This window comes from Mustela putorius, unplaced genomic scaffold (assembly GCF_011764305.1).
Source record: "Mustela putorius furo isolate JIRA1106 unplaced genomic scaffold, ASM1176430v1.1 tig00000929_pilon_pilon_pilon, whole genome shotgun sequence".
NCBI lineage: Eukaryota > Metazoa > Chordata > Mammalia > Carnivora > Mustelidae > Mustela > Mustela putorius.
The window spans coordinates 1,820,024-1,842,811 of record NW_025421520.1 but is presented as its reverse complement, the minus strand read 5'-3'; the positions used below and the strand labels follow the sequence as shown (position 1 = coordinate 1,842,811).

General features: G+C 37.7%; 1 protein-coding gene across 8 annotated transcripts in view; it reads right to left on the bottom strand.

Moving 5' to 3' along the window:
* LMBR1 (limb development membrane protein 1) overlaps positions 1-22,788 on the bottom strand; it is a 163,685-nt gene that overhangs the window by 12,901 nt on the left and 127,996 nt on the right. For 5 of the 8 annotated variants that reach the window (XM_045086285.1, XM_045086288.1, XM_045086292.1 and 2 more), the window contains 5 exons: positions 18,922-18,998; positions 18,214-18,291; positions 15,941-16,014; positions 15,621-15,711; positions 14,284-14,350 (listed from right to left, as the gene is read on the bottom strand). The exons of 1 other annotated variant lie outside the window; for it this stretch is intronic. In XM_045086285.1, the coding sequence (XP_044942220.1) occupies positions 14,284-14,350; positions 15,621-15,711; positions 15,941-16,014; positions 18,214-18,291; positions 18,922-18,998 (387 nt within the window). Of the gene's footprint in view, positions 1-12,164; positions 13,213-14,283; positions 14,351-15,620; positions 15,712-15,940; positions 16,015-18,213; positions 18,292-18,921; positions 18,999-22,788 lie in introns of those variants that run through there. 2 more of the 8 variants (XM_045086287.1, XM_045086286.1) reach the window with 2 other exon arrangements.

Genomic DNA, 22,788 nt, shown 5'->3' with positions numbered 1-22,788 from the left:
TTTTAAAATTTTCATCATTACGGTCATATTCCACCCCTTCATTGTGTTTACCCTTATTTTTGCATATATATGTTTTTCTTTCTTTAAAATTTGGAAGGTAGTTTCTTCTAGAAGACCAGAATACACCCAAAATCAAGGGTATGGCTCTGTTCTATTCACCAGTCTAATATATATATATATATTTATATCCCATTCAGAACATTCCATCCCAATGGAACAGAATACATATTTTTCTCTAGTGCACATGGAACATTCTCCAGAATAGATCATGTCCTGAGTCACAAATCAGGTCTCAACCAGTTCTACGAGACTGAGATCATTCCCTGCATATTTTCAGACCACAATGCTCTGAAACTAGAATTCAATCACAAGAGGAAAGTTGGAAAGAACTCAAATACATGGAGGCCAAACAGCATCCTACTAAAGAATGAATGGGTCAACTAGGAAATTAAAGAAGAATTTTAAAAATTCATGGAATCAAATGAAAATGAAAACAAAAATGTTCAAAATCTTTGGAATACAGCAACGGTGGTCCAGAGAGGAAAAAAAAATAGCAATACAAGCCTTTCTCAAGAAACAAGAAAGGTCTCAAGTATACAACCTAACCCTACACCTAAGGGAGCTGGAGACAGAACAGCAAAGAAAGCCTAAACCCAACAGGAGAAGAGATAAAGATCAGAGCAGAAATCAATGAAAAAGAAACCAAAACAACAGAAAAACAAATCAATGAAACTAGAAGCTGGTTCTTTGAAAAAACCATGAATGAAAGAGGAGAGATCAAAACCATCACCAAAGAAATACAAACAATTATAAGAACATATTATGAGCACCTATACACCAGTAAATTTGACAATCTGGAAGAAATGGATGCATTCCTAAAGACACATAAACTACTAAAACTGAACCAGGAAGAAATAGAAAACCTGAACAGACCCATAACCACTAAGGAGATTGAAGCAGTCATCAAAAATGTCCCAACAAACAAGAGTCCAGGGCCAGACAGACAGCTTCCCAGGGGAATTCTACCAAACATGTAAAGAAGAATTAATACCTATTTGCCTGAAATTGTTTCAAAAAATAGAAATAGAAGGGAAACTTCCAAACTCATTTTGTGAGGCCAGCATTACCTTGATTCCAAAACCAGACAAAGACCCCACCAAAAAGGAGAAGTACAGACCAATATTCTTGATGAATAAGGAATGCAAAAATTGTCATCAAAATATTAGCCAATAGGATCCAACAGTACATTAAAAGGATATTCACCATGACCAAGTGGGATTTATTCCTGGGCCTCAAGGTTGGTTCAACATCCGCAAATCAATCAATATGATACAATACATTAATAAAAGAAAGAACTAGAACCATATGATACTGTCAATAGATGCTAAAAAAGCATTTGGGAAAGTATAGTATCCCTCCTTGATCAAAACTCTTCAAAGTATAGGCATAAAGGGTATGTACCTCAATATCATCAAAGCCATCTATGAGAAACCCACAGTGAATATCATTCTCAATGGGGAAAAACTGAGAGCCTTTCCCCTAAGGTCAGGAACACGGCAGGGCTTTCCACCATCAGCATTGCTATTTAACATAGCACTAGAAGTCCTGGCCTCAGCAATCAGAGAACAACAAGAAATTAAAGGCATCTGAACCAGCAAAGAAGAAGTCAAACTCTCACAGTTTGCAGATAATATGATACTTTATGTGGAAAACCCAAAAGACTCCACTCCAAAACTGCTATAACTCATACAGAAATTCAGTAAAGTGTCAGGATATAAAATCAATGCACAGAAATCAGTTGCATTTTTATTCACCAACAGCAAGACAGAAGAAAGAGAAATTAAGGAATCAATCCCATTTACAATTGCACCCAAAACTATAAGATACCTAGTAATAAATCTAACCAAAGAAGGAGAGAATTTGTACTAAGAAAACTATAAAGTACTCATGAAAGAAATTGAAGAAGACACAAAGAAATGGGAAAATGTTCCATGCTCCTGGATTGGAAGAACAAATATTGTGAAAATGTCTATGCTACCTAAAGCAATCTACACATTTAATGCAATCCCTATCAAAATACCATCAATTTGGGGCACCTGGGTGGCTCAGTGGGTTAAGGCCTCTGCCTTTGGCTTGGGTCATAATCCCATAGACCTAGGAACTGTCTATTAAATAAATATATAATATCTTTGGGAAAAAAATCAAATTTTTTCAAAGAAATGGAACAAACAATCCTAAAATTTATATGGAACCAGGAAAGACCCCAAATAGCCAAAGGACTGTTGAAAAAGAAAGCCAAAGTTGGTGGCATCACAATTCCAGACTTCAACCTCTACTACAAAGCTGAAATACTAATCATCAAGATAGTATGGTACTGGCACAAAAACAGACACACAGATCAATGGAACAGAATAGAGAGCCCAGATATGGATCCTTAACTCTATGGTCAACTAATATTCAACAAAGCAGGAATGGATGTCCAGTGGAAAAAAGACAGTCTCTTCAACAAATGGTGTTGGGAACATTGGACAGCCACATGCAGAACAAAACTGGAACGTTTCCTTACACCACACACAAAAATAGACTCAAAATGGATGAAAGACCTCAATGTGAGACAGGAATCCATCAGAATCCTTGAGGAGAACACAGGCAGCAACCTCTTCGACCTCAGCCACAGCAACTTCCTACAAACATCACCAAAGGAAGGGAAGCAAAGGCAAAAATGCACTATTGGGACTTCATCAAGATCAAAAGCTTTTGCACAGCAAAGGAAACAGTTAACAAAACCAAAAGACAACCAACAGAATGGGAGAAGACATTCACAAATAACGTATAAGATAAAGGGCTAGTATCCAAAATCTATAAAGAACTTATCAAACTCAACACCCAAAGAACAAATAATCCAATCAAGAAACGGGCTAAAGACATGAACAGACATTTCTGCAAAGACATCAAAATGGCCAACAGACACATGAATTAGTCCTCAACATCACTCAGAATCAGGGAAATACAAGTCAAAAGCATAATGAGGTATCACCTCACACCAGTCAGAATGGCTAAAATCAACAAGTCAGGAAATGACAGATGTTGGCAACGATGCGGAGAGAGGGGAACCCTCCTACACCATTAGTGGGAATGCAAGCTGGTGCAGCCACTCCGGAGAACAGTATGGAGGTTCCTAAAAAGTTGAAAATGGAGCTACCCTACGACCCAGCAATCACACTACTGGGTATTCACCCTAAAGATACAAACGTAGTGATCCAAAGGGGCACGTGCACCTGAATGTTTACAGCAGCGATGTCCACAATAGCAAAACTATGGAAAGAACCTAAGTGTCCAAGGACACATGAATGGATAAAGAAAATGTGGTACATATACACAATGGAATACTATGTAGCCATCAAAAGAAATGAAATCTTGCCATTTGCAATGGTGTGGATGGAACTAGAGGGTACCATGCTAAGCAAAATAAGTCTATCAGTGAAAGAATTATCATACGATCTCCCTGACATGAGGAATTTGAGAGGCAGAGTGCGGGGTTGTGGGGGTAGGGAAGGAAAAAATGAAACAAGATGGGATCGGCAGGGAGACGAACATGAAACTCTTAATCTCATGAAACAGACTGAGAGTTGCTGGGAGGTGTGGGGGGAGGGACAGGGTGGCTGGATTATGGACACTGGGGAGGGTATGCGCTATGGTGAGTGCTGGGAGGTGTGTAAGTCTGATGATTCACAGACCAGTACCCCTGGGACTAATAATACATTATATGTTAATTTTTTTAAAAAAGGAAAGAAAGAAAAGGAAGGAAGGGAGGGAGGGAGGAAGAAAAGAAAAAATAGAAAAGAAAAAAGGAAAGGAAAGAAGGAAAGAAACAAAGAAAAAGAGAAGGAAGGAAGGAAGGAAGGACCACTCATTAATGTGCTGTAATTCAGCACATTAAGTCTAAAAAAGAAGGCCACAGGATTATGTCAATAGATGCAGAAAAAGCATTTAAGAAAGTCCAGCATCCGTTCCAATAAAAACTCCAGCAAAGGAGGAAAGACGGAAACCTCCTCAACCTGGTGAAAAGCAACTACCAAAAAAAAAAAACACTACTGCTATTACCAGTTTCAGGACAGAATGCTTTCTTGCTCTCACTGAGAAATAAATCAAGAATGTCTGCTCTTACTACTTCTATTCAACATTGTACTCGAAGCTCCAGATAGCACAACAGACAAGAAAAATAAATTAAAGCATCCACATTGGAAAGGAAGAAGTAAAACTATTTTTATTCGCGGACATCATCATCACCAACAAAAATTCAACAAAATCTACAAAACAGATACTATTACTAATAAGTGAGTTTAGCAAGGTTGCAGAATGAAAGATCAATATACACAAATCAACTGTATCTCTATGTACCAGCCATGAACTATTACAAGAAATTATACTTTTAAAGAAATACCATTACAACAGCATCAAATGTGCAAGACCTAAACAAAAAATGCAAACTTTGCAGAGGCAAATTAAAGAACTAAATAAGTATACAGTGCTCAGGGACTGAAAGACTCAATATTGTAAAGATCTTAATCCTCTCCAGTTTGTTCTACAGATTCAACACAATCCAAAACCCTCGCAGACATTTGTGTAGAAAATGACAAGCTAATTTAAAAAGCCACAGGGAATGCAAAGGACTTAGAATAACTAAAACCACTCTGAAAAAGAACAGACTTCACTGCCTGATCTCAAGTCTTACGATCAATCTACAGCAACCCAGACAGTGCAGTATTGATGTAAAGACAAACAGAGACATCAATGGAACAAAATAGAGTCCAGAAATAAACCCACACCCACAAATACATGGACAACTGATTTTCCATGAAGTTTTCAAGGCCATTCAGAGGGAAAATGAATAGGCTTTTCAAGCAGTGGTGCTAGAATAATTGGCTACCCATATGCAAAAAAAAAAAAAAAATGTATCTCAATTCATACCTCATACTATATACAGAAATTAACTCAAAACGGGAGTTAATTTCTGGATCTAAGTACAAAACCTAAAACCTAAAAGTATAAAACTTCTAGAAGAAAACACAGGAGATATCTAAGTGATTTGGGGTTAGAGAAAGATTCAGTATACTGATACAACACCAAAGTACAATCCAAATGGAAAAATTGGTAAATTTGACTTCATCAAAATTAAGGATATCTATCCTTTGAAAAATATTGTTAGAAGATTAAGAAACAAGCCACCAAATGGGAAAAGTATTTGCAAATCACAGATCTTGATAAGGGACTTTTGTCCAGAATATATAAACAGTACCCAAAACCCAACAATGAGAAAATAATCCCAATTTTTAAAGTGAACCAAAGATCTGAACAGACACTTCAACAGAGATATAGACAGCAAATGAGCACATTAGTCATCCGGAAGGTTCAAGGTAAGTCCACAGAGACATACCACTGCACACCTATTAGAACACCGAAGCAGTAAGTGACGGACTATACCGGTGTTGGTGAAGATGGAGAGGAACCAGGATTCCCATACACTTTGGAAGAGTTTAGCAGTTTCTGAAAAAATAGAGCATACACCAGGCTTTCCACTTTCTAGTTACTATCCAAGAGAAATGAAAGCATATGCCCAGAGACTTGGATGTGAATGTTCACAGCAACTTTACTTACAAAAGGCAGAAGTCATAAACACCTCCAACGTCCTTCGGGGGGTGACAGGATAAACTGTGGTCCACACATAAAATGAAACAATAAAAATGAACTACTGATACATGCAACAACCTGGGTGAATCTTAAGATAAATACACTGAGTGAAAAAAGACAGACAAAAACTACATACTGTAGGATTTCATTTATATAAAATTCCAGGAAACATGAACTAATCTATAGTTCTAAAAAGCAGGTCAGTGTTTGCCTGGGGATACAGGGTGGGGGTGTGATACGGTGGAGAGGTGTGAGGGAGGAACTACATATGGCTAAAAGGAAACATTCTGAGGTGACAAGGATGTTCACTAAGTTGATTGTGGCGATGGTTTCACAGGTGTACAAGTAAGTCAAAACTTGAAAAAAACGAAACAAAACTCGTCAACTGTACTTTAAATACGTCCAGATTATGGTACGTCAATTATGCCTCAGTAAAGCTATTAAAATACATTTATTAGGCTTCAGACTATATACACGCCATAGCATGCATACCTACAGTAGTTTATGGCTGTGGCGATTAGATTTAATTAGAAATTCTGTATTTCTATATTTGCTCCTGTGTTATAAGTTAAATTTTTAGAGTATTTTTCAGTCCTTATCATATTCCTAACGCTATACAGGTACTGTAGGAGTTACAAAGTGGGTATGTAACATATTTATTCCCTTTATGGAACTGTCTTCACATCCTAAGAAATGAAGACTTTCAATAACATAGTCCATATATTCATATACATTTCCAGCATAACTACAGGTCTGTGTAGTTAAGTAGAAGAGAAAATCAGAAGCATGAACTCCCACAGACGTACTGAAAGTTGCATGCAGACAGACCGCCCAGTGTTATGGAGGGAAGAGAAGTGAGCATTTCGAGTGCAACCTGCTCAGTGAGGAGGCAGATGTGGGGAGAACGAAGCAGGGGATGGGGGGCCCGTGGGAGGGAGGCCTGAAGGGCAGAAACTCGGGGACAACTTTCTCTGCGGAGTTCAATGGCTGAGCCAAGCCTTGAATGGCATGTCAGGTAGGCCAGGAAACGAGGTGAACAAAATCACTCATGTCAGATGAAGTCCCATGTTCAAAGGCGCGCAAAGTAGAGCAGTACTGTGTTCCCATTCGGTACCCCGAAGAACCCCGAAGAACCCCGCGGTCACCGATCGTGGTTCAGAGTGGGTGGGGCTCGGAGTGCCGAGAAGTGAAGGCGACTGCCCAGCGAGGATTAGGTTTAAAGGACCTCCTGTGCCACCTTAACAAAACAGAACCTTATTCTAATAGCAGAAATCTTTGAAGTGTAGAGAGCAGGGGAGTGGCAGGTCCCATTTTCGTTGTAAGAGAAGGGGATGGAGCGCCAGACTGGCCATTAACTCAAGAGAAGACTGCGGATGAGGAAGGAGGCCGGAGGGTGCTCCTGGCTGGGCTGTCTCTGCTGTCAGGCCCTGCTGTCTGCTCCCCCTTCCTCAGCGCAGTGCCTACCACTAGGGTAGAAACAGAACACTCAAAGCTGACTCATGATCATTAAAAATAGGTAGACCTCAGGATTAGCGACATTACCACATCAAGGAAACAGAGGAGAGAGCAAATATTTACTGTCTACTGTTATACTGTGTAAGGGTCTTTAAAAAATAATAGTTTATTAAGATGAAATTCACATCATAAAATTAACGATTTTAAAGTAAACAATCCAGTGCAGTGAGTACACTCACAATGTTGTGTAAATCTATCTAGTTCCAAAACACTTTCACCACCCCGAAGTGAAACCCCAGACCCATTAAAAGCAGTTTCTCCCCCATCACACCTCCCCCCAGTCTTTGGCAACCACTAACCTGCTTTCCCTGTCCAGTTCCCTACTCAGGCCATTTCATATAATAGGCATACTACGACGTGTGGATTTCTGGGCCTGACTTATTTCACTCAGGATCATGTTTTCAAAGTTCATCCATGTTGTGTCACTACAGTATTCTTGTCCTTTTTTTATTTCATTGTGGTAAAATGCACATGACACAGAATTTATATAGTAAAGCACATTCACACTATTGTACAACTAACCTCCAGAACATTCATCTTGTGAAACTGAAACTGTACCCATTAAAAACCACTCCCCCTTTTCCTCTCCCCTACCAGACTCTGGCCACCACCATTCCCCCTTCGGTCTCTAGGATTTAGACGACTAGGCACCTCGTGTAAGGAGGAGTTACCCAATATTTGATTTTTTGCAATATTTGATTTTCATTTCACTTAGACGTCACGCCTTTTTATGGCTGAACAGCATCCCCTGTACGTACTGGACCACAGTTTGTTTATGCATTTCTCTGGGTTGTTTTTACCTTTCAGTTATTACTATAAGAGTCTTTTTAAATGATAAGACTCAAATACTTGGTCAAACTAGCCTGGAACATGGAACTAAAGATGATCAGGATGGAAGCAAGACACCCAATTTCCCAGTTCATCTACTCCAAACCACAGGCCACACTCAAGGCCGGGGCACCTGCTGGCACCGCAAATACGTACTGACTAGATGCTGGAAGGGATCAAAAGATGCATAAAATGTGCTCTTGTCCTTTAAGGGGTAGAAAGCTTCTTGAGAAAGCCAATATAGGCAGGTTAAGTACAACACAAGGCTGGATGTGTCAGAATCGAAGAGCTTCATGTGTGACCCACCTGTGACCCGGCCTTGGAGGATGGGGAGGAACCAGGCAGGCCAACAGGTGAGGAGAGAAACTGGAGCAATGTGAGCCAGAGCTCAGAGAGGGCAAGTGTGTTTGCAAAGGTCAAACCAATTTTAGTCACAACTATTTGCATGCCACAAATTCAGTTTGTCCTAATATGCAGGTAACTTAACTAGGAGGCCAGATGAACTCGACTACAAAAATTTTAACCAACTAAAAGCCAGTGAACGGGAATGAAAATCACTGTCCAAGAGGCACCTAAGTGCTGATTCTCAAACAGGTGAGCAAGTAAGCATCCCCTAAACTAGACAGAAACTGTCTATTCCCTTCCTGAAGAAAACGTCCAGAGACAAGGCCCCAAAATGTCCCTCAATGACACCTCCTGATTAGGAAAAGTAAGTACGACTTCAGGTCATTTGCTCTGGTTTCACTTCTTATTCTAGTCCCCTCAAAGAAAAGAACACCTGTTTAGAATCGGTTTTGGGCGCCTGGGTGGCTCAGTGGGTTAAGCCTCTGTCCTTGGCTCAGGTCATGATCCCAGAGTCCTGAGATCGAGCCCCGCATCGGGCTCTCTGCTCTGCAGGGAGCCTGCTTCCTCCTCTCTCTCTCTCTCTCTGCCACTTGTGATCTCTCTGTCAAATAAATAAATAAAACCTTTAAAAAAAAAAAAAAAAAAAAGAATCGGTTTCATGAACATTCCCTAACAGTAAAGTACTAAAAATAAAATCATATACTTAGCCCTCTGTTTGGGTGTTTACAGGAGTCTGATGCTTTCCGCCTTTTTGTAAGGGAACAGGAGGAAGGAGCATATGTGAGAAACCCCACAAGAGGAAGCGGAGAGTCACCGTTAGTCGCCAGCATGAAGAAGTCGATGCATCTGACAGAACTCTCTGGTTCTGCTTTGGCCTGTTAGATAGACAGTGGCCAAGGACTGCAAGGAAACCCGGAGGAGAGAGAGAGGGAGGGGAGGGGTAGTGGGAGGGGAGGAAGGTGAGAAGGACAGAGAGAGACACACGCAGCGTGGATCCCACCGAAGAAACGACCAGTGTGGGACGGTGCCCACATGGTGCACAGTTCGCATTATCTGTTCTTGGCTCAGGGATGCGTGCTGGGCTGCAGGTCTGGGTTTGGGGACCAAGTATGGGTAGACCTGAGGAGCAGTAAAAGAGATAGTTAAGAAATGGCCAAAGGAAAAGAAAGAAACAGGGGAATGGGGACCAGAAATAAAGAAAAGATAGAGGAAGTAGAATTTCAAACAGCAAATGCCATGGAGCAATTAAGACAAAAAGAGAATCCACAAGATTGGACAATTACAAGGTCACTGGTGACCTGAAGAGAAAGAGATATTTAAGTGTTTGGGGTTTGAAATTCCTTTGCAGATGACTGAATTCCGGTAGACGAAATGATGTCAGCTCCTACTGGACAGCACACTGAGGTCAGGAGGCAACATGAGGAACAACACTGATGGCCAAAGCCAGCATCCCGGTGACCCCAGATGAGGATTTCACGTTTCCTGCAGAGGCACCAGGTATGTCCACATACCTTTGGAGGACGATCCGAAGACTTGGACACTCTGAACAGGGGACTGGGAGTAAAACTGGTGGTCACAAGGAACTGCGGCTTGATCTCTAACTTTCAGTATTCTTTATAAGGAGAATTTATTCAAGTCTATACTTATATAATTGATTAAAATTAATTTTAAAATAAAATCTCCTACAAAGAAGGAGATAATATATTCACCGGTCTCAGAACTGACTGTGTGCAAGTGTGCTATGAAGTATTCTCAGCCAGACTACAGGCCTTTTTTCTTAGTACAAAGTACACCCTTATTATAGCTTACTGTCTAGTTTTTAACTGTAACATTTTAAGGATTACCTCTTAAGCCTCCTTTTTTTTTTAAGATTTTTTTTTTATTGATTTGACAGAGAGATCACAAGTCGGCAGAGAGGCAGGCAGACAGAGATGGGGAAGCAGGCTCCCTGCTGAGCAGAGAGCCCAACGCGGGGCTCCATCCCAGGACCCTAAGATCACAACCTGAGCTGAAGGCAGAGGCTTAACCCTCTGAGCCACCCAGGTGCCCCCACCTCTTAAGCCTCCTTCTAGCTAAATTGTCCTAACTAGAATTATTTTCATATAAAAATATTTTATAACAAACTAAAATTTTAAATATTTGATGTATCTGAATGATGGCTAAATTATTTAGGAAAGATTGGCCACCCAATATGACATTTCCTCAGACAGAACTAAGTTCCCTGAAGTAAGAGTGGCATCGTAAGAATAGAACAAGTAGGTAATTGGGAATAAAGAGCATTTAGGGACTAAGCATTAGTTAATCTCTTAACTCTTTTTTAGACATCTCACACAGAGTAACTTTCTCTTTATTATTAAAAACTATAACTAGATATACACATAGATAGAGAGACAAATTTATTGTTCAGATATAAGAACAATAGTATTCAACCAAAAGTCAATTAGGGCCACTCTCTCTGCAATATAACTGAATGTAAGTAAATCATATACAAATTTTTTGCTGAAAAATTTTCAGGAAGGAGTTTAAAATTATTTTTACATCAAAGTCATAGTTAGGAATATTTTGCACTTGTCATTTCTAAGCATCATTCACTTTTATTTTACACTGAGAACTGGAGAGAAGCAGCCCAGGGTAAAGATTAATAGTATATTTATGAAACCCTAAATCACGACCTCCCCAGGACGAAGCAGTTTTTAAACAGGTTCCCTTCATTAAGGAATGAAGGAGTAATCCACTTTATCTCCTGCAAGATGAAGGGCTAAATGGGACCCGGATGAGAAATACATGAAAATACTAAAAAATAAATTCAAAGGGATTCAAAGGAGTAAGTGTTCTTGTCTTAAAAATCCTAAGTATATTTTCTATTAAAAATCTGCATTTGGGCCTTGTACAGCTTACAAGTTACAGAAAGAACTTCCGTTTAACAGAATAACTATAAAGATAATTTTATAAAAGAAATTAGTAACATCATTGCAAAGTCTGTTGGTTACATTCGAGAGAAATCTTCCCTGTTAAAGGAGACTGCACACGGGTGGGATACCTGAAGGGGAATGCAAAATGAAGTCCATCTCACAGTAGTTTCTTGATTAGGCATAATTGGAGCATATCAGCAATCCTCCAAAATCTGTTCTTACAGAATTCATTGCTGCTTTTAAAATATTTTACTGCAGAAAAGTGTGGGCATGTACAGGGAGGTCTTTAGGCTTGGTGCTGTTCTATTTTCACCATGTTCACCAGTCACTTCCTCTAGTCAGCATCAAAGCAAACAGTGAACTGTTCACTGCACATTAAGTCTTCCAAAATGTTGGATTCTTCAGAACTATAAAGTCTAAACAGGCAGCAAAGCTCATATGCACTGACATGGCATTATTTTTAAAGGGCTTTAAAGAGTTTGAATAAGAAATGCTAAGCTTAGATTTTTTGTGTTTCCTATAGACAATAAAACCATCATTTATATTAATTACATTGAGCTTAAAATACATGGTCAAAATCGTCCTCACAATTTAATTCTTCCTTGTCAAGTGATATGCTTATGAAATCTACTCTGTGGCAATTTTTCAGTTAGTACAAATTCTTCCATAATCAAATATAAGAAACTGATCAAAGGAAATCTTGAATGAATGTGTCCTATCACGCCAGGCACTGAAGTCTAAAGCTAGAGTTTCATGACACCTCCCCTGCACCGACGACACCAGCTAGCAAATTAAAATACGCAAACTAAAAACCCCAAACCCAAAAAACTCATGTAACACTTCCATTTTTCAAGCAAAAATATCATCAAATTCTTTTACACAGGATTTAATGTATTTTCCATTTACAATTAAAGTAAAAACTATCACTGATAAACTGCTGAAACAAGAGAAGAGCTGCTCATACACAGGTAATGTTGGATTTTCCCTGCTATTTCAATTCTCGTTTCACTGTCAGAGGTGGGTGCTGCTGGCGGAATTCCCGGGGCAGATGAGAGCACCTAAGAGTCAGGCTTTCCTTTGGAGAGGCAATGAGAAAGAGTAAAAACTTTCATAGCTTGGAATGTGGTTGTGAAACACATCCTCTATTCTAGGCTTATGAGCTTTTCAGCTGGTAAATCAAAACCCTGTTATACACCAGGATAACATTCATGACAATTCTCCACATTTTATCTTCTTAAAAATCAAAGGCTCGGTCCTAAAGGGTTAATAGAGGAATTACAAAGTAACTCTCTAGTTTGCATTTCCCATAATACTAAAATAAAGCTGCTTCTTTTAGTCCAGAAATTTGCTTTTTTAATACTGTGAAAAGCCTCCATGAATCTGTTTAACGTATTTACTTCTTTTCATCTATTCAGTGCCACTGGGCATAACCTGTAATGCAGTGCGTGTTGATATTTTGCAAAGCGCCACATGACTCACTGTACCCTAATGCGCTCCATTAATCCTGTTTGGACAGCTGGGTCCCGGCGTTTGTTAGCTGCATTCTAATTGTCCCATCTTTCTTTTTCTTCTTTTTAGTTATCTCTATGGCAAACTACTCAGGAATTTAATTTGTTGATCTTCAAAAAGCAAATTTTGCCATTAATTTGTTTTCTTTGTATTAAAAGTATACCTTCCATGCAAGTTTCTTCCATAAATTCAGTATATATCACTATTAACAATTAATCTAAAGTAGCAGATCACAGTAAGTAAGTTTTTGAAATGACTAAACGGTGGGGTGGCTGTAATATCATAGGAATTACCGTTGGACTGTGACAATACAAACGATATCACTTAGTTACAAATGAAGTTACTGTCGTGCATACTTTTGGCATTTTCAAGATTAGCACCCCATAAGCAGATGTCAAAACAATAACAAGTCCTGTAAAGCAAACACAAAAGAGGTGAGACCACGGAGTAAATAAGCTGTGTATTCGTCTACGGAACAGCGGTCCCTTCCCACTGAATACTTAGATCTCACTTCTTGCTAAAACATGAAATTCTCAGTAAGGGTTGCACAGATGACCATAGAGCCTGTATTTCCCTCTCTCATCCTGCCTCCCTGCCGCCCAGGAGTCGTGAATCAACAAGGGAGGCAATAGAAGAGGTAAACAAAAGCAACTCCCAGCGGCTAGTAATTTTTCTTATGAGCAAGTTGGCGAGGTTGAATGATGGGATTCTTCTAATCATTTGTGAACACTCTTAAGTGGAAACCTAAGTCCAGAAAACCAAACAGAACTGCCTAACGGAAACTTTTATCTGAAATAATATTTAGCCAAGAAGCGAGATCATAGACCACAACATGCTTTAGAAAAGAGAAGAAGGCCAAGTGAAGATTTGTTCAACTATTTTAATGACAACGTAGAAATGTATTACTTTTAAAAGATCCTTCCTATAAAAAATTAAGAAAACTATATAAATGACAGGCAAGAAAAAAAGTAAAAAGCTAAAGGACGCCCTTGAAATCAGCTCGTGCTCTCAAAGATCTCCCTGTTTTCAAGTCTATTTCATGGACACGAAGCAGCTTAAAGTTTTACACATTTTCAATTTTTTAAACCACATATTAAAAGTTTTTTAAAAACATTTCATATAAGACAAATTAGTTTAACACTTTCTAGACGTTAAACAATTGTGTTGTTTTTTTTTTAATATCACAGTTTTCTCACTGGAGAACTCAAAAAGCTTAACTACTCAGTAGAAAAAACTGCCCACTGTTTAAAGAAGGAACATTTTTAAGTATTTAAAAAAATTAATGGTCTTTATTTGATAAAAGTACTTGTTTTGGTATGGTTCTTACATAACCTAAGTACAGAAGTAAACATAAAATAGTGTGAAAGGAAATGTTATATTTCAAAGGAGGGTCTTTTTGAAAAAGTGCAGAATCTACAAGTTAAGGCAGAAGTTTAAGAAAGATACAATTAACAAGGTATGGACATTTCTCCCGGAAACCTACCCAGTGTTCTTGACATCACAGGCAGTGCAGAGCTCAAGACCAAGATGGACACACAATTCCCAATGATCTATGTGGGGATCACAAAGAATATTGGGCAGTCAGACAGCAGAATCACGCATGCAGTCAATCCACTCACATTCTGGGAACTCACTGCACATCCTACTCACCTTGCACTGTTGCACTGTACTCTGCTAACTTCTTAATGATACCACTCAATATAGAACTTAAAGAGAATAAGAAATGTTTTCTACAAATATTTAAAGTTACATCTGTAAAGTTCTAAAAGACAGGTACAGTACTTGGTATGACTATCAAGTTATAGGACACTGAAATCACGTCTCAGACAACGCATCTTACATTACTGGTTGCAGTTGCCAATTTTAAAAAGGTTTGCCTGTCAAGTAAAATAGAATGAATACATTTAATACTTCTGACTATATTTTTAAAGCCAGCCTACTGCTCAAGATATATAATATCTACTTCTAACACATTCAACTATTATAAATTTTAATACCAAAATGTTAGAAATCTAAAACCCCTAAATTCTAATAATTCATTCCCAATGTGTCCGACGCTTATTCTTTTCTATTAAATAAAAGGAGCTGAAATACTGATTAATGCTGATGATCACTGACACTAGACGCTAAGTATCTCAACAAGTCAGAGCATTCTATAGATACGTAAATAAAGTACATAAAATAACTTTTCCTTTTTAAGACAGGCTGAAAATATGTGATCTATAATAAAAAGAAAAGAATCCAGCAGCTCTTACTAGTTATTCTTCATGGTCAGGCTGTGGGAATATTTTTAAAAGATGTAGTCACTATATAAGGTAACAGTCTTTGTCATTCCAAAGCCAATGACACATTGTAGGAAGTCAAATTAGCCTCAGACTACAAAATGTTTCTGAATAGAACTCTTCCGTCTTGCTTTAATTATTCAAATTTGAAATACTTTGTCTCTACTACTTGTAGCAACTAAGTTCTTCAGATTTCAAACAAGCTCCCTGAAGTACAGTTTGCACAATCAAAGTTACTCATTAGCAATACGTTTTCTTTAGCGGAGAAAGAGCCCTTTCAGTAGCCTTCTGTAGCTGGTTAACAAGCTCTGCAGTTCTATGCATTTCCAAGTGAATGGATGCCATCCAAATTAAACAGAGCAGCACATCCTTTTCCCACTCATTCAGCATTTTCAAAATCTTTCAGTTTGTGTTTATGCAATTTACAAACAAATACCTATCTCGGCAAATGAACCATTCAGGGCGATTACAAAAATAAAACCGTTCATTTGCCTTGGAATGCAAAAGGGAGGCACCGCCATCTAAGACTTTGCCTTACCTTTGTCATAGTTGTGTCATCCTTCTTGGGAATAAAATTTCCAAAAAATCGCAGGCTATAGAAACCGACAACAGAGGATACCATAAGATAGCTGTGAGAATCAAGGAAAAAACTCTCCAAAGAATGCAAGTTTCCTTAAGTTCTCAGTAGTCTCCAGAAACTCTTGAGGTCCAAAGGAAAAACAAAACAAAAAGCCACTTGGCGTGCTTGAGGAAGACTGACTTGTTTTTCCCTTCTAGGCAAGTGTCTTAGTAAATTACCACTGTCCCAGAAACTAAACAGAAAATTTGTTAAACAATGTTTAGTTAAAGAAAGGATACAAAATCAAAATGATTTCAAGTGCAGCTCCCACAAAACCAAAAGCAGAAAGAGAAGCATTTCCTATTCCAGGACCCTGGGGGGAGAAAAAGCCACTTTTCAGAATTCAATGACACTAAACATTTGCTTTCCCTAAAACTATTTCTTAAATACAGGAATTAGGACTGTTTAATACCCTAAAATAGCATCTAGATTTTCTAAGAATAAAACATGACACTAGACTGCATTCATCAACTAATGCAACCATGTGTTAATAATTTCAACAAGTTCAAAACATCTCTGATTTATCTAAAATATAATTTACTCATAAAAATGATATTATGCTTATTGTTAAGAGCCCTGAATATTATTGGAAGAAATTTTTTTAAAACAGTACCACAGGAATCGAAGATATAGTTATTTAAATAAACCCTATGACAACATATAAAAATTATACAATTAAAATCTATCAAAGTAGGCTAAGCATAGAAAGACTGAATGTGCATATCCTATTTCTACAGTTGAAAATTTTGTTTCCCCAAATCTTCCTTGGGAATTTGGACATTTTTAAAAGATATAACTTAGTTAACACAGATTTTTTAAATGTAACACTACACAGTTTTCCAAAACATTACACCTATTGTGGAAACCTATCTTTATCTAGAACTTAAAAAAACAAGCATAAAAATTAGTATTTATTAATGAGACCAAACAGGCAAAAAAATAATTTATTAAAGTAGGAAGAATATTTTCACAGCTTACCAATTAAAGGCAGTATTCAAATATGAACTACTGTTCTACTATCAGCTCTAATTGTAGCAAACAAAAATACCAGGAAAATTAGAATGTAAAGCCAGGTTAATAAAAAAATGAACCAATAAGTAATATCATGCATATCATATACACATTCTAATTTTGGACTAAAGAAGTTAAGAATACTCATGGAAATTTCATATATATATATACAAATCAAAGACCTATCAACTTTTTGTTAATCTTTTGACAAAGAAACAAATAATGCTAATGGCTTACTGGCTGGGTGAAAAACATTTTGGATATATTCCCTGTGTCAAGAGAAGTCCTCCAGGCAGGATTAGGATGATCTGATTTATTTACAGAATCATGCATGGGTCGTACAAGGTAGAACTCCCTCTCTATGATACACTAAGGAGATGGTACAAAAACGTACCATGGCGGCATGGGACTTACGCAGCGTGCAATGTATAACAGAGGGTCACAAAGTGAACAGAAGCCAACACAGTAGATAACTTCTTGTTCTATCAATGAATTTGGGTCTAAACAAAAGATAAAGACCAGGTTGCAGATGAAGTACCCTTCAGTGTTGTTTGCTTGTGGAATGAGGCACCTGGAAAGCTTGGTGGCAGGCAAGACAGTGGGCAGTAACAGAAGGCATAAGGTCCAGCAAAAGTTAGAGGAGGGCAGGATCTAACTGGAGAAAATGCCTGAAATTGAAAGAGGAGGGCATCTCCATCGTGGACTGAAGGGAAGAAATTTAGGTTGATGTTGGCTTGTTCCTATGAGAGGAAAGGGATACATCCTCTGGTTCAGAGAGAGAAGTGGCACTACAAGTCTGGAAGAGTTTTGAAGTCCTTTCTATGGAGAATAAGAAAGCTACTGACTTAGAAAAATATATGAAAACATTAGAATGTAAATGCTACTTTAAGTAATCAAAAGTCTACAGAGTCCTAGAAGTATGCTAAATATGCATCTTTAGTGATAACTACCTTCTATATGGAGAATATATTTAAACAGGCTAAAAGATAGAATTTAATAGAATCATCAACTTCTAAACAAGAGAGAAAACAAAGTTAATTCATGAAAAGATATATAGCTGACTCTCCTCTAGTAACTAAACATTTGACTCAGTTTCATAAAATGTGTGACTCTCTTGAAACCTAAGTGCCTACCAGCCACATATCAGGATCTTCAGCAAACCCTATGACTCCATCCAATAAACTCCTTCCACATCACTATTTCACAGAGTATAAATTTTCATAAAGAATTCCAAGTATGAACTACAGCAAAATAAAAGTAAACTGTGATACAAAGTCTAAAAGGAAAATGATATCCGATAAAAGGGCTAGACAACTGAAAGTAAGAAATTAGAAACAAGTCATAAGTCACGAACACTGTTTACGAAGGCTCTTTACATAAAGAAATTCATACAACCTGAAACATAGGTACAGAAAGGTGATGTTTTAAATTACTTATTTGAAACACTCAGGGTATATATATAGAACACTTTTGCAAAAGAAAGACATGTAAAGCAGTTTACCCTTGTTCCCTTTGGCATGGCTGTTTCATCAACCAACAGGCAAAGAATATTACAAGCCACCAAGAGGACCGAGATGGACTACAACATAAAAAATGATCATCAGTTCTGAATTTCACAGATATTTTGTGAGTACACATGTATTAAAATCTAAGTTATAGACCAAATATATGCTTCAGAACAGAGAAGACCAAAATTCTACGCACAAACTGGAAGTAATTAAACTATCTGCAAAAACTCCAGTATACACTCCAAAAGCTTCTGCAAATTATTACAATTTCAAAGCTTGTGACTAAAGCTAATAATATAGATTCAGTTACTGAATGATTCCACCAACTGGAAACCCACAACTCCACAGATTTAAAAAATAGTTAATAGTTATCAGAACTAATTAAGAATATAATTTTCACATCCCATCAGAGTCTGAAGCAAGATATCTGCAATACCTCATCTCCTAATTCTAAATGGCACAAAAGAATAAATGTCCTGTTTCCATGAGGAAATAGTTAATCTTGAGGACTTAAAAAAAATGCCATTAATTTCCATTTTTGCTTTTCTGAGTTTTTCCAAATACAAGTATGGATGGATTTTAACCCTGTTGACAGAAAGCCAGTTTACTTGAAACCATTTAGCTGAGGGAGTTACCATATTCAAATACCAAAGTAAATAAAAAATAATTTGCTTTATTTAACTAGGCAAATAAATTCTTACTGTCTCAATTAGAAGGAGAATCATAACAGCAGGATACACCAAATTTCTTTCCCATGCTGAAGCTTTTTTTCGCCTCTCTATTAGGAAAAAAAACAAAATACAACAAAGAATTCTCTTCAGAACCACGTTTTCATTCCTTACTGTTATAATTAGTATGTATTATTTTTATATAATTTTTTCCACAAACATAAATTATTTTTTATTTTCCTCCATAAACTATAAAAATCAGAGTTTTAAAATCATTTTGCTACACTGAGTAGTTCCATCCCATAATGCTTACATTTTAGCTCTGTAAAGACATTTCCAGTTCCTAACAAAATGTACTGTTAATACACAGCTTGCTATGAAAATATAGAAATGTTTGTATTTGATGTAGATTTACATGTTGATATAGATTTGAGTGAATAAAGTAACATGAGTAAAAATCCCCTCTAATCCAAAGATAAAAACCTCCAGTTTCCTAAAGGTGGAAGCAAACTTCTGGCTACAGTGATCTACGTGATATCGCACCAATCCTCATGCTATGAACAACTGGTAAAAACAAACTTAACTAAGAAAAAAGTCTGCATGAAGGAGTCACAGAATTACCACAACAAAGCTGTGAGGTCAACGCTCGCTCGGAGAAACGAGAAACGGATTGATGTGAGCCCTCACATTTGCACTCTCTTTCCCTCAACAGTTCTCCAACGTATAAAAAGACATGGCCTCGTGAAGCTGAGAAATACAGCAAATATCAGTGAGGAAAAGGAAATGATGCTAAAGCAATGCTTTCAGCAAACTCAACAGCATCAGGAAAACAAAAATTCGTGTGTGGGGCTACCAAGGAAGCCAAAATTCGAGAGGCTATAATCACCGAGAAAAGGAAAGGAGAAAGAAGGAAGCCTAACATTCAGCCTCCTGCCCTTCAAGGCACCAGTGGCCAGCAGGCTGAGCGAGTGACAGGAAGGTACAGCAAAGAGAAGGAGCAAAGCTTCGGTCAGGCTCACGTTTCTTGAGATAAAAACTAACGTGCAGGGCTCATGAATAAGATGGTATCACAGCCAACAACAAAACACCCAAGCTCTCACTGAGGAACGCTTTACACTAGGAGCAAGGCCAAACTGCAAATCGACCGGCCCTCGTGAAGACCAAAACCCACTCTGGAACAATCACCAGCCCAAACAGGTGAAAGGATCTGTCCCTACTCTAACTAACTGCCTAGCACAAGGAAAAGTAAACCCTCTCAAGAAGAAAACATTATCCAGAGTTTTTATTTTGTATAAGAAATGCCTGACAATCAAACGTTTCCTGGAGACAAGACAAAGAAAAAAGATAATAGAAACAGACTTTCAGTTTATCCAGATATTTGAACTTACCAGAAAGAAGCTTTAAAATAACTGATTAATATGTTCAATAAGATAAGTGACAAAATGGCAAATGTCATAATTTGAATCGAGGAAAATAACTGAATGAAAATTCTAGAACCGAAAAATACTGTAACTAAAATTAAGACTTCAGGAGATAATTTAGCAACAGTTATGACACAGCTGAAAAGACCGTGAAATGGAAGACACATCAATAGAAAAAATTACAGATCAAAGAATGTGGTAAAGGAGGGGAAACTCAGAAAATAATACAGGAGTGAAAAGGTCTAGCGCATATGCAGCTAGGGTTGAAGGAACTTAAAGAAAAGGAACAGCAGAAGCAGTATTTGATGAGACAATGGCCAACAAGTCCCCAAATAGATAAAAGACATTAGGCTACATGCTGACGAAGTAGCACAGATCTCAGAAGAATAAACACAAAGAAAACTAAACCTGAGCACATCAGGCTAGAACTACTAAACAAAGACAAAAAGAAAATCTTAGAGCTTTCAAAAGGGCAACAATACAACTTTTTTAACCAGAAACCAGAAGACACTAATAAGACATCTTTTCAATGTTGAAAACTACCAAATAAGAATTCTAAATTCTGTTAAAAATGTCCTACCGATCAGAAGGCAAGTAAAAATGTTTTCAGGAAACAAAAACTGAGAGAATTCATTGCCAACAAACTAGCACTAATGAAATGCTAACAGATGTTCTTCAGGCAGAAGCTAAATGAACACTGAAAACACAAATCAGGGACATATAAATTAAAACACCAGTGAAAACGACTTCACAACCACTAAATTGGTAAAAATGTAGAGTCCAACACTGTCAACTGTTGACAAAGATGTGGAGCAACATGTCTTACTCATGCTTAAAACAAATGCAAAATAATACCACTATCTGGGAAAGCGATTCGGCATTATTTTTTTAAAAAGTTGTATGTCCACATACTCAATGAGCCTATAATTCCACTTCCAGATACATATCCTAAAAAAAAGTATGTACCAGAGATATGGAGAACAATGTTTATACCAATATTATTCATAACAAAAGATAAACACATCAAATATCCATCAACAGTAGAATGAATAAAGTAATTTTAGGCAATATGATGTTGTTTACAAAAATGAAAATGAGAGCAACCTATAGAATGGGAGAAGGTATTTGCAAATGATATCCACTAAAGAGTTAATATCCAAAATATACAAGAATTTACACAACCCAGCACCAAATTAAAAAATGAAAAGAGGACTTGAATAGACATTTTTCCAAAAAAGACATCCAGATGTCCAATAAACACAGGAAAAGATGCTCAACATCAATCATCATCAAGAAAATGCAAATAAAGCCACAGTAAGATATCACCTTATACCTGTCAGAATAACTAAAATCAAATAGCACAAGAAATAACAAGTGTTGGCAAAGACGTAGAGAAAAAGGAACCTTCATGCACTGTCAGTGGGAATACAACCCAGGGAAGCCACCATAGAAAACACTATGGAGGTTCCTCAAAAAATTAAACCTAGAATTACCAAACAACCCAGTACTTCCAATACTGGGTACCCAAAGAAAACAAACAAACAAGAAAAACAATTTTTATTGTTTTTTGCAGCCAAGACGTGGAAACAACCCAAGTGTTCATCCATAGATGAATGGATAAAGACATGATACGTATACATTCCCACATACACACACAGGAATATTACTCAGCCACAAAAAAAGAATGAAATCTTGCCATGTGCAACAACATGGATAGAGCTAGAGTGTACATACTAAGTAAGGTATGTTCGTCAGAGAAAGACAAATACCATCTAATTTCACTCAGATGTGGAATTTAAAAAACAAAACAAAGTAAAAAAGAAAGAAAGACCAAAAAAACAGACGCTTAAATACGGAGAACAAACTGGAGACTGGCAGAGGGGAAGTGGGTGGAAGATGGGTTAAATATCACGATGAGCACTGAGTAATACACAGAATTACTGAATCACTATATTGTATACCTGAAACTAACATAACAGCACATGGTAATGACACTTCAATGAAAAAAGAAAAATGAAAATGAATAAATTTTCAACAACAAAACAATTTCTTTTTTTTTTTTTAAGATTTTTTTATTTTTTATTTATTTGTCATAGAGAGAGAAGCGAGAGCGAGCACAGGCAGACAGAGTGGCAGGCAGAGGCAGAGGGAGAAGCAGGCTCCCTGCCAAGCAAGGAGCCCGATGTGGGACTCGATCCCAGGACGCTGGGATCATGACCTGAGCCGAAGGCAGCCGCTTCAAGATGGCGGAGAAGTAGCAAGCTGAGACTGCTTCAGCTAGCCGGAGATCAGCTAGATAGCTTATCTAAAGATTGCAAACACCTGAAAATCCATCGGCAGATCGAAGAGAAGAAGAACAGCAATTCTGGAAACAGAAAAACAACCACTTTCTGAAAGGTAGGACCAGCAGAGAAGTGAATCCAAAGCGACGGGAAGATAGACCCCGGGGGGGAGGGGCCGGCTCCCGGCAAGCGGCGGA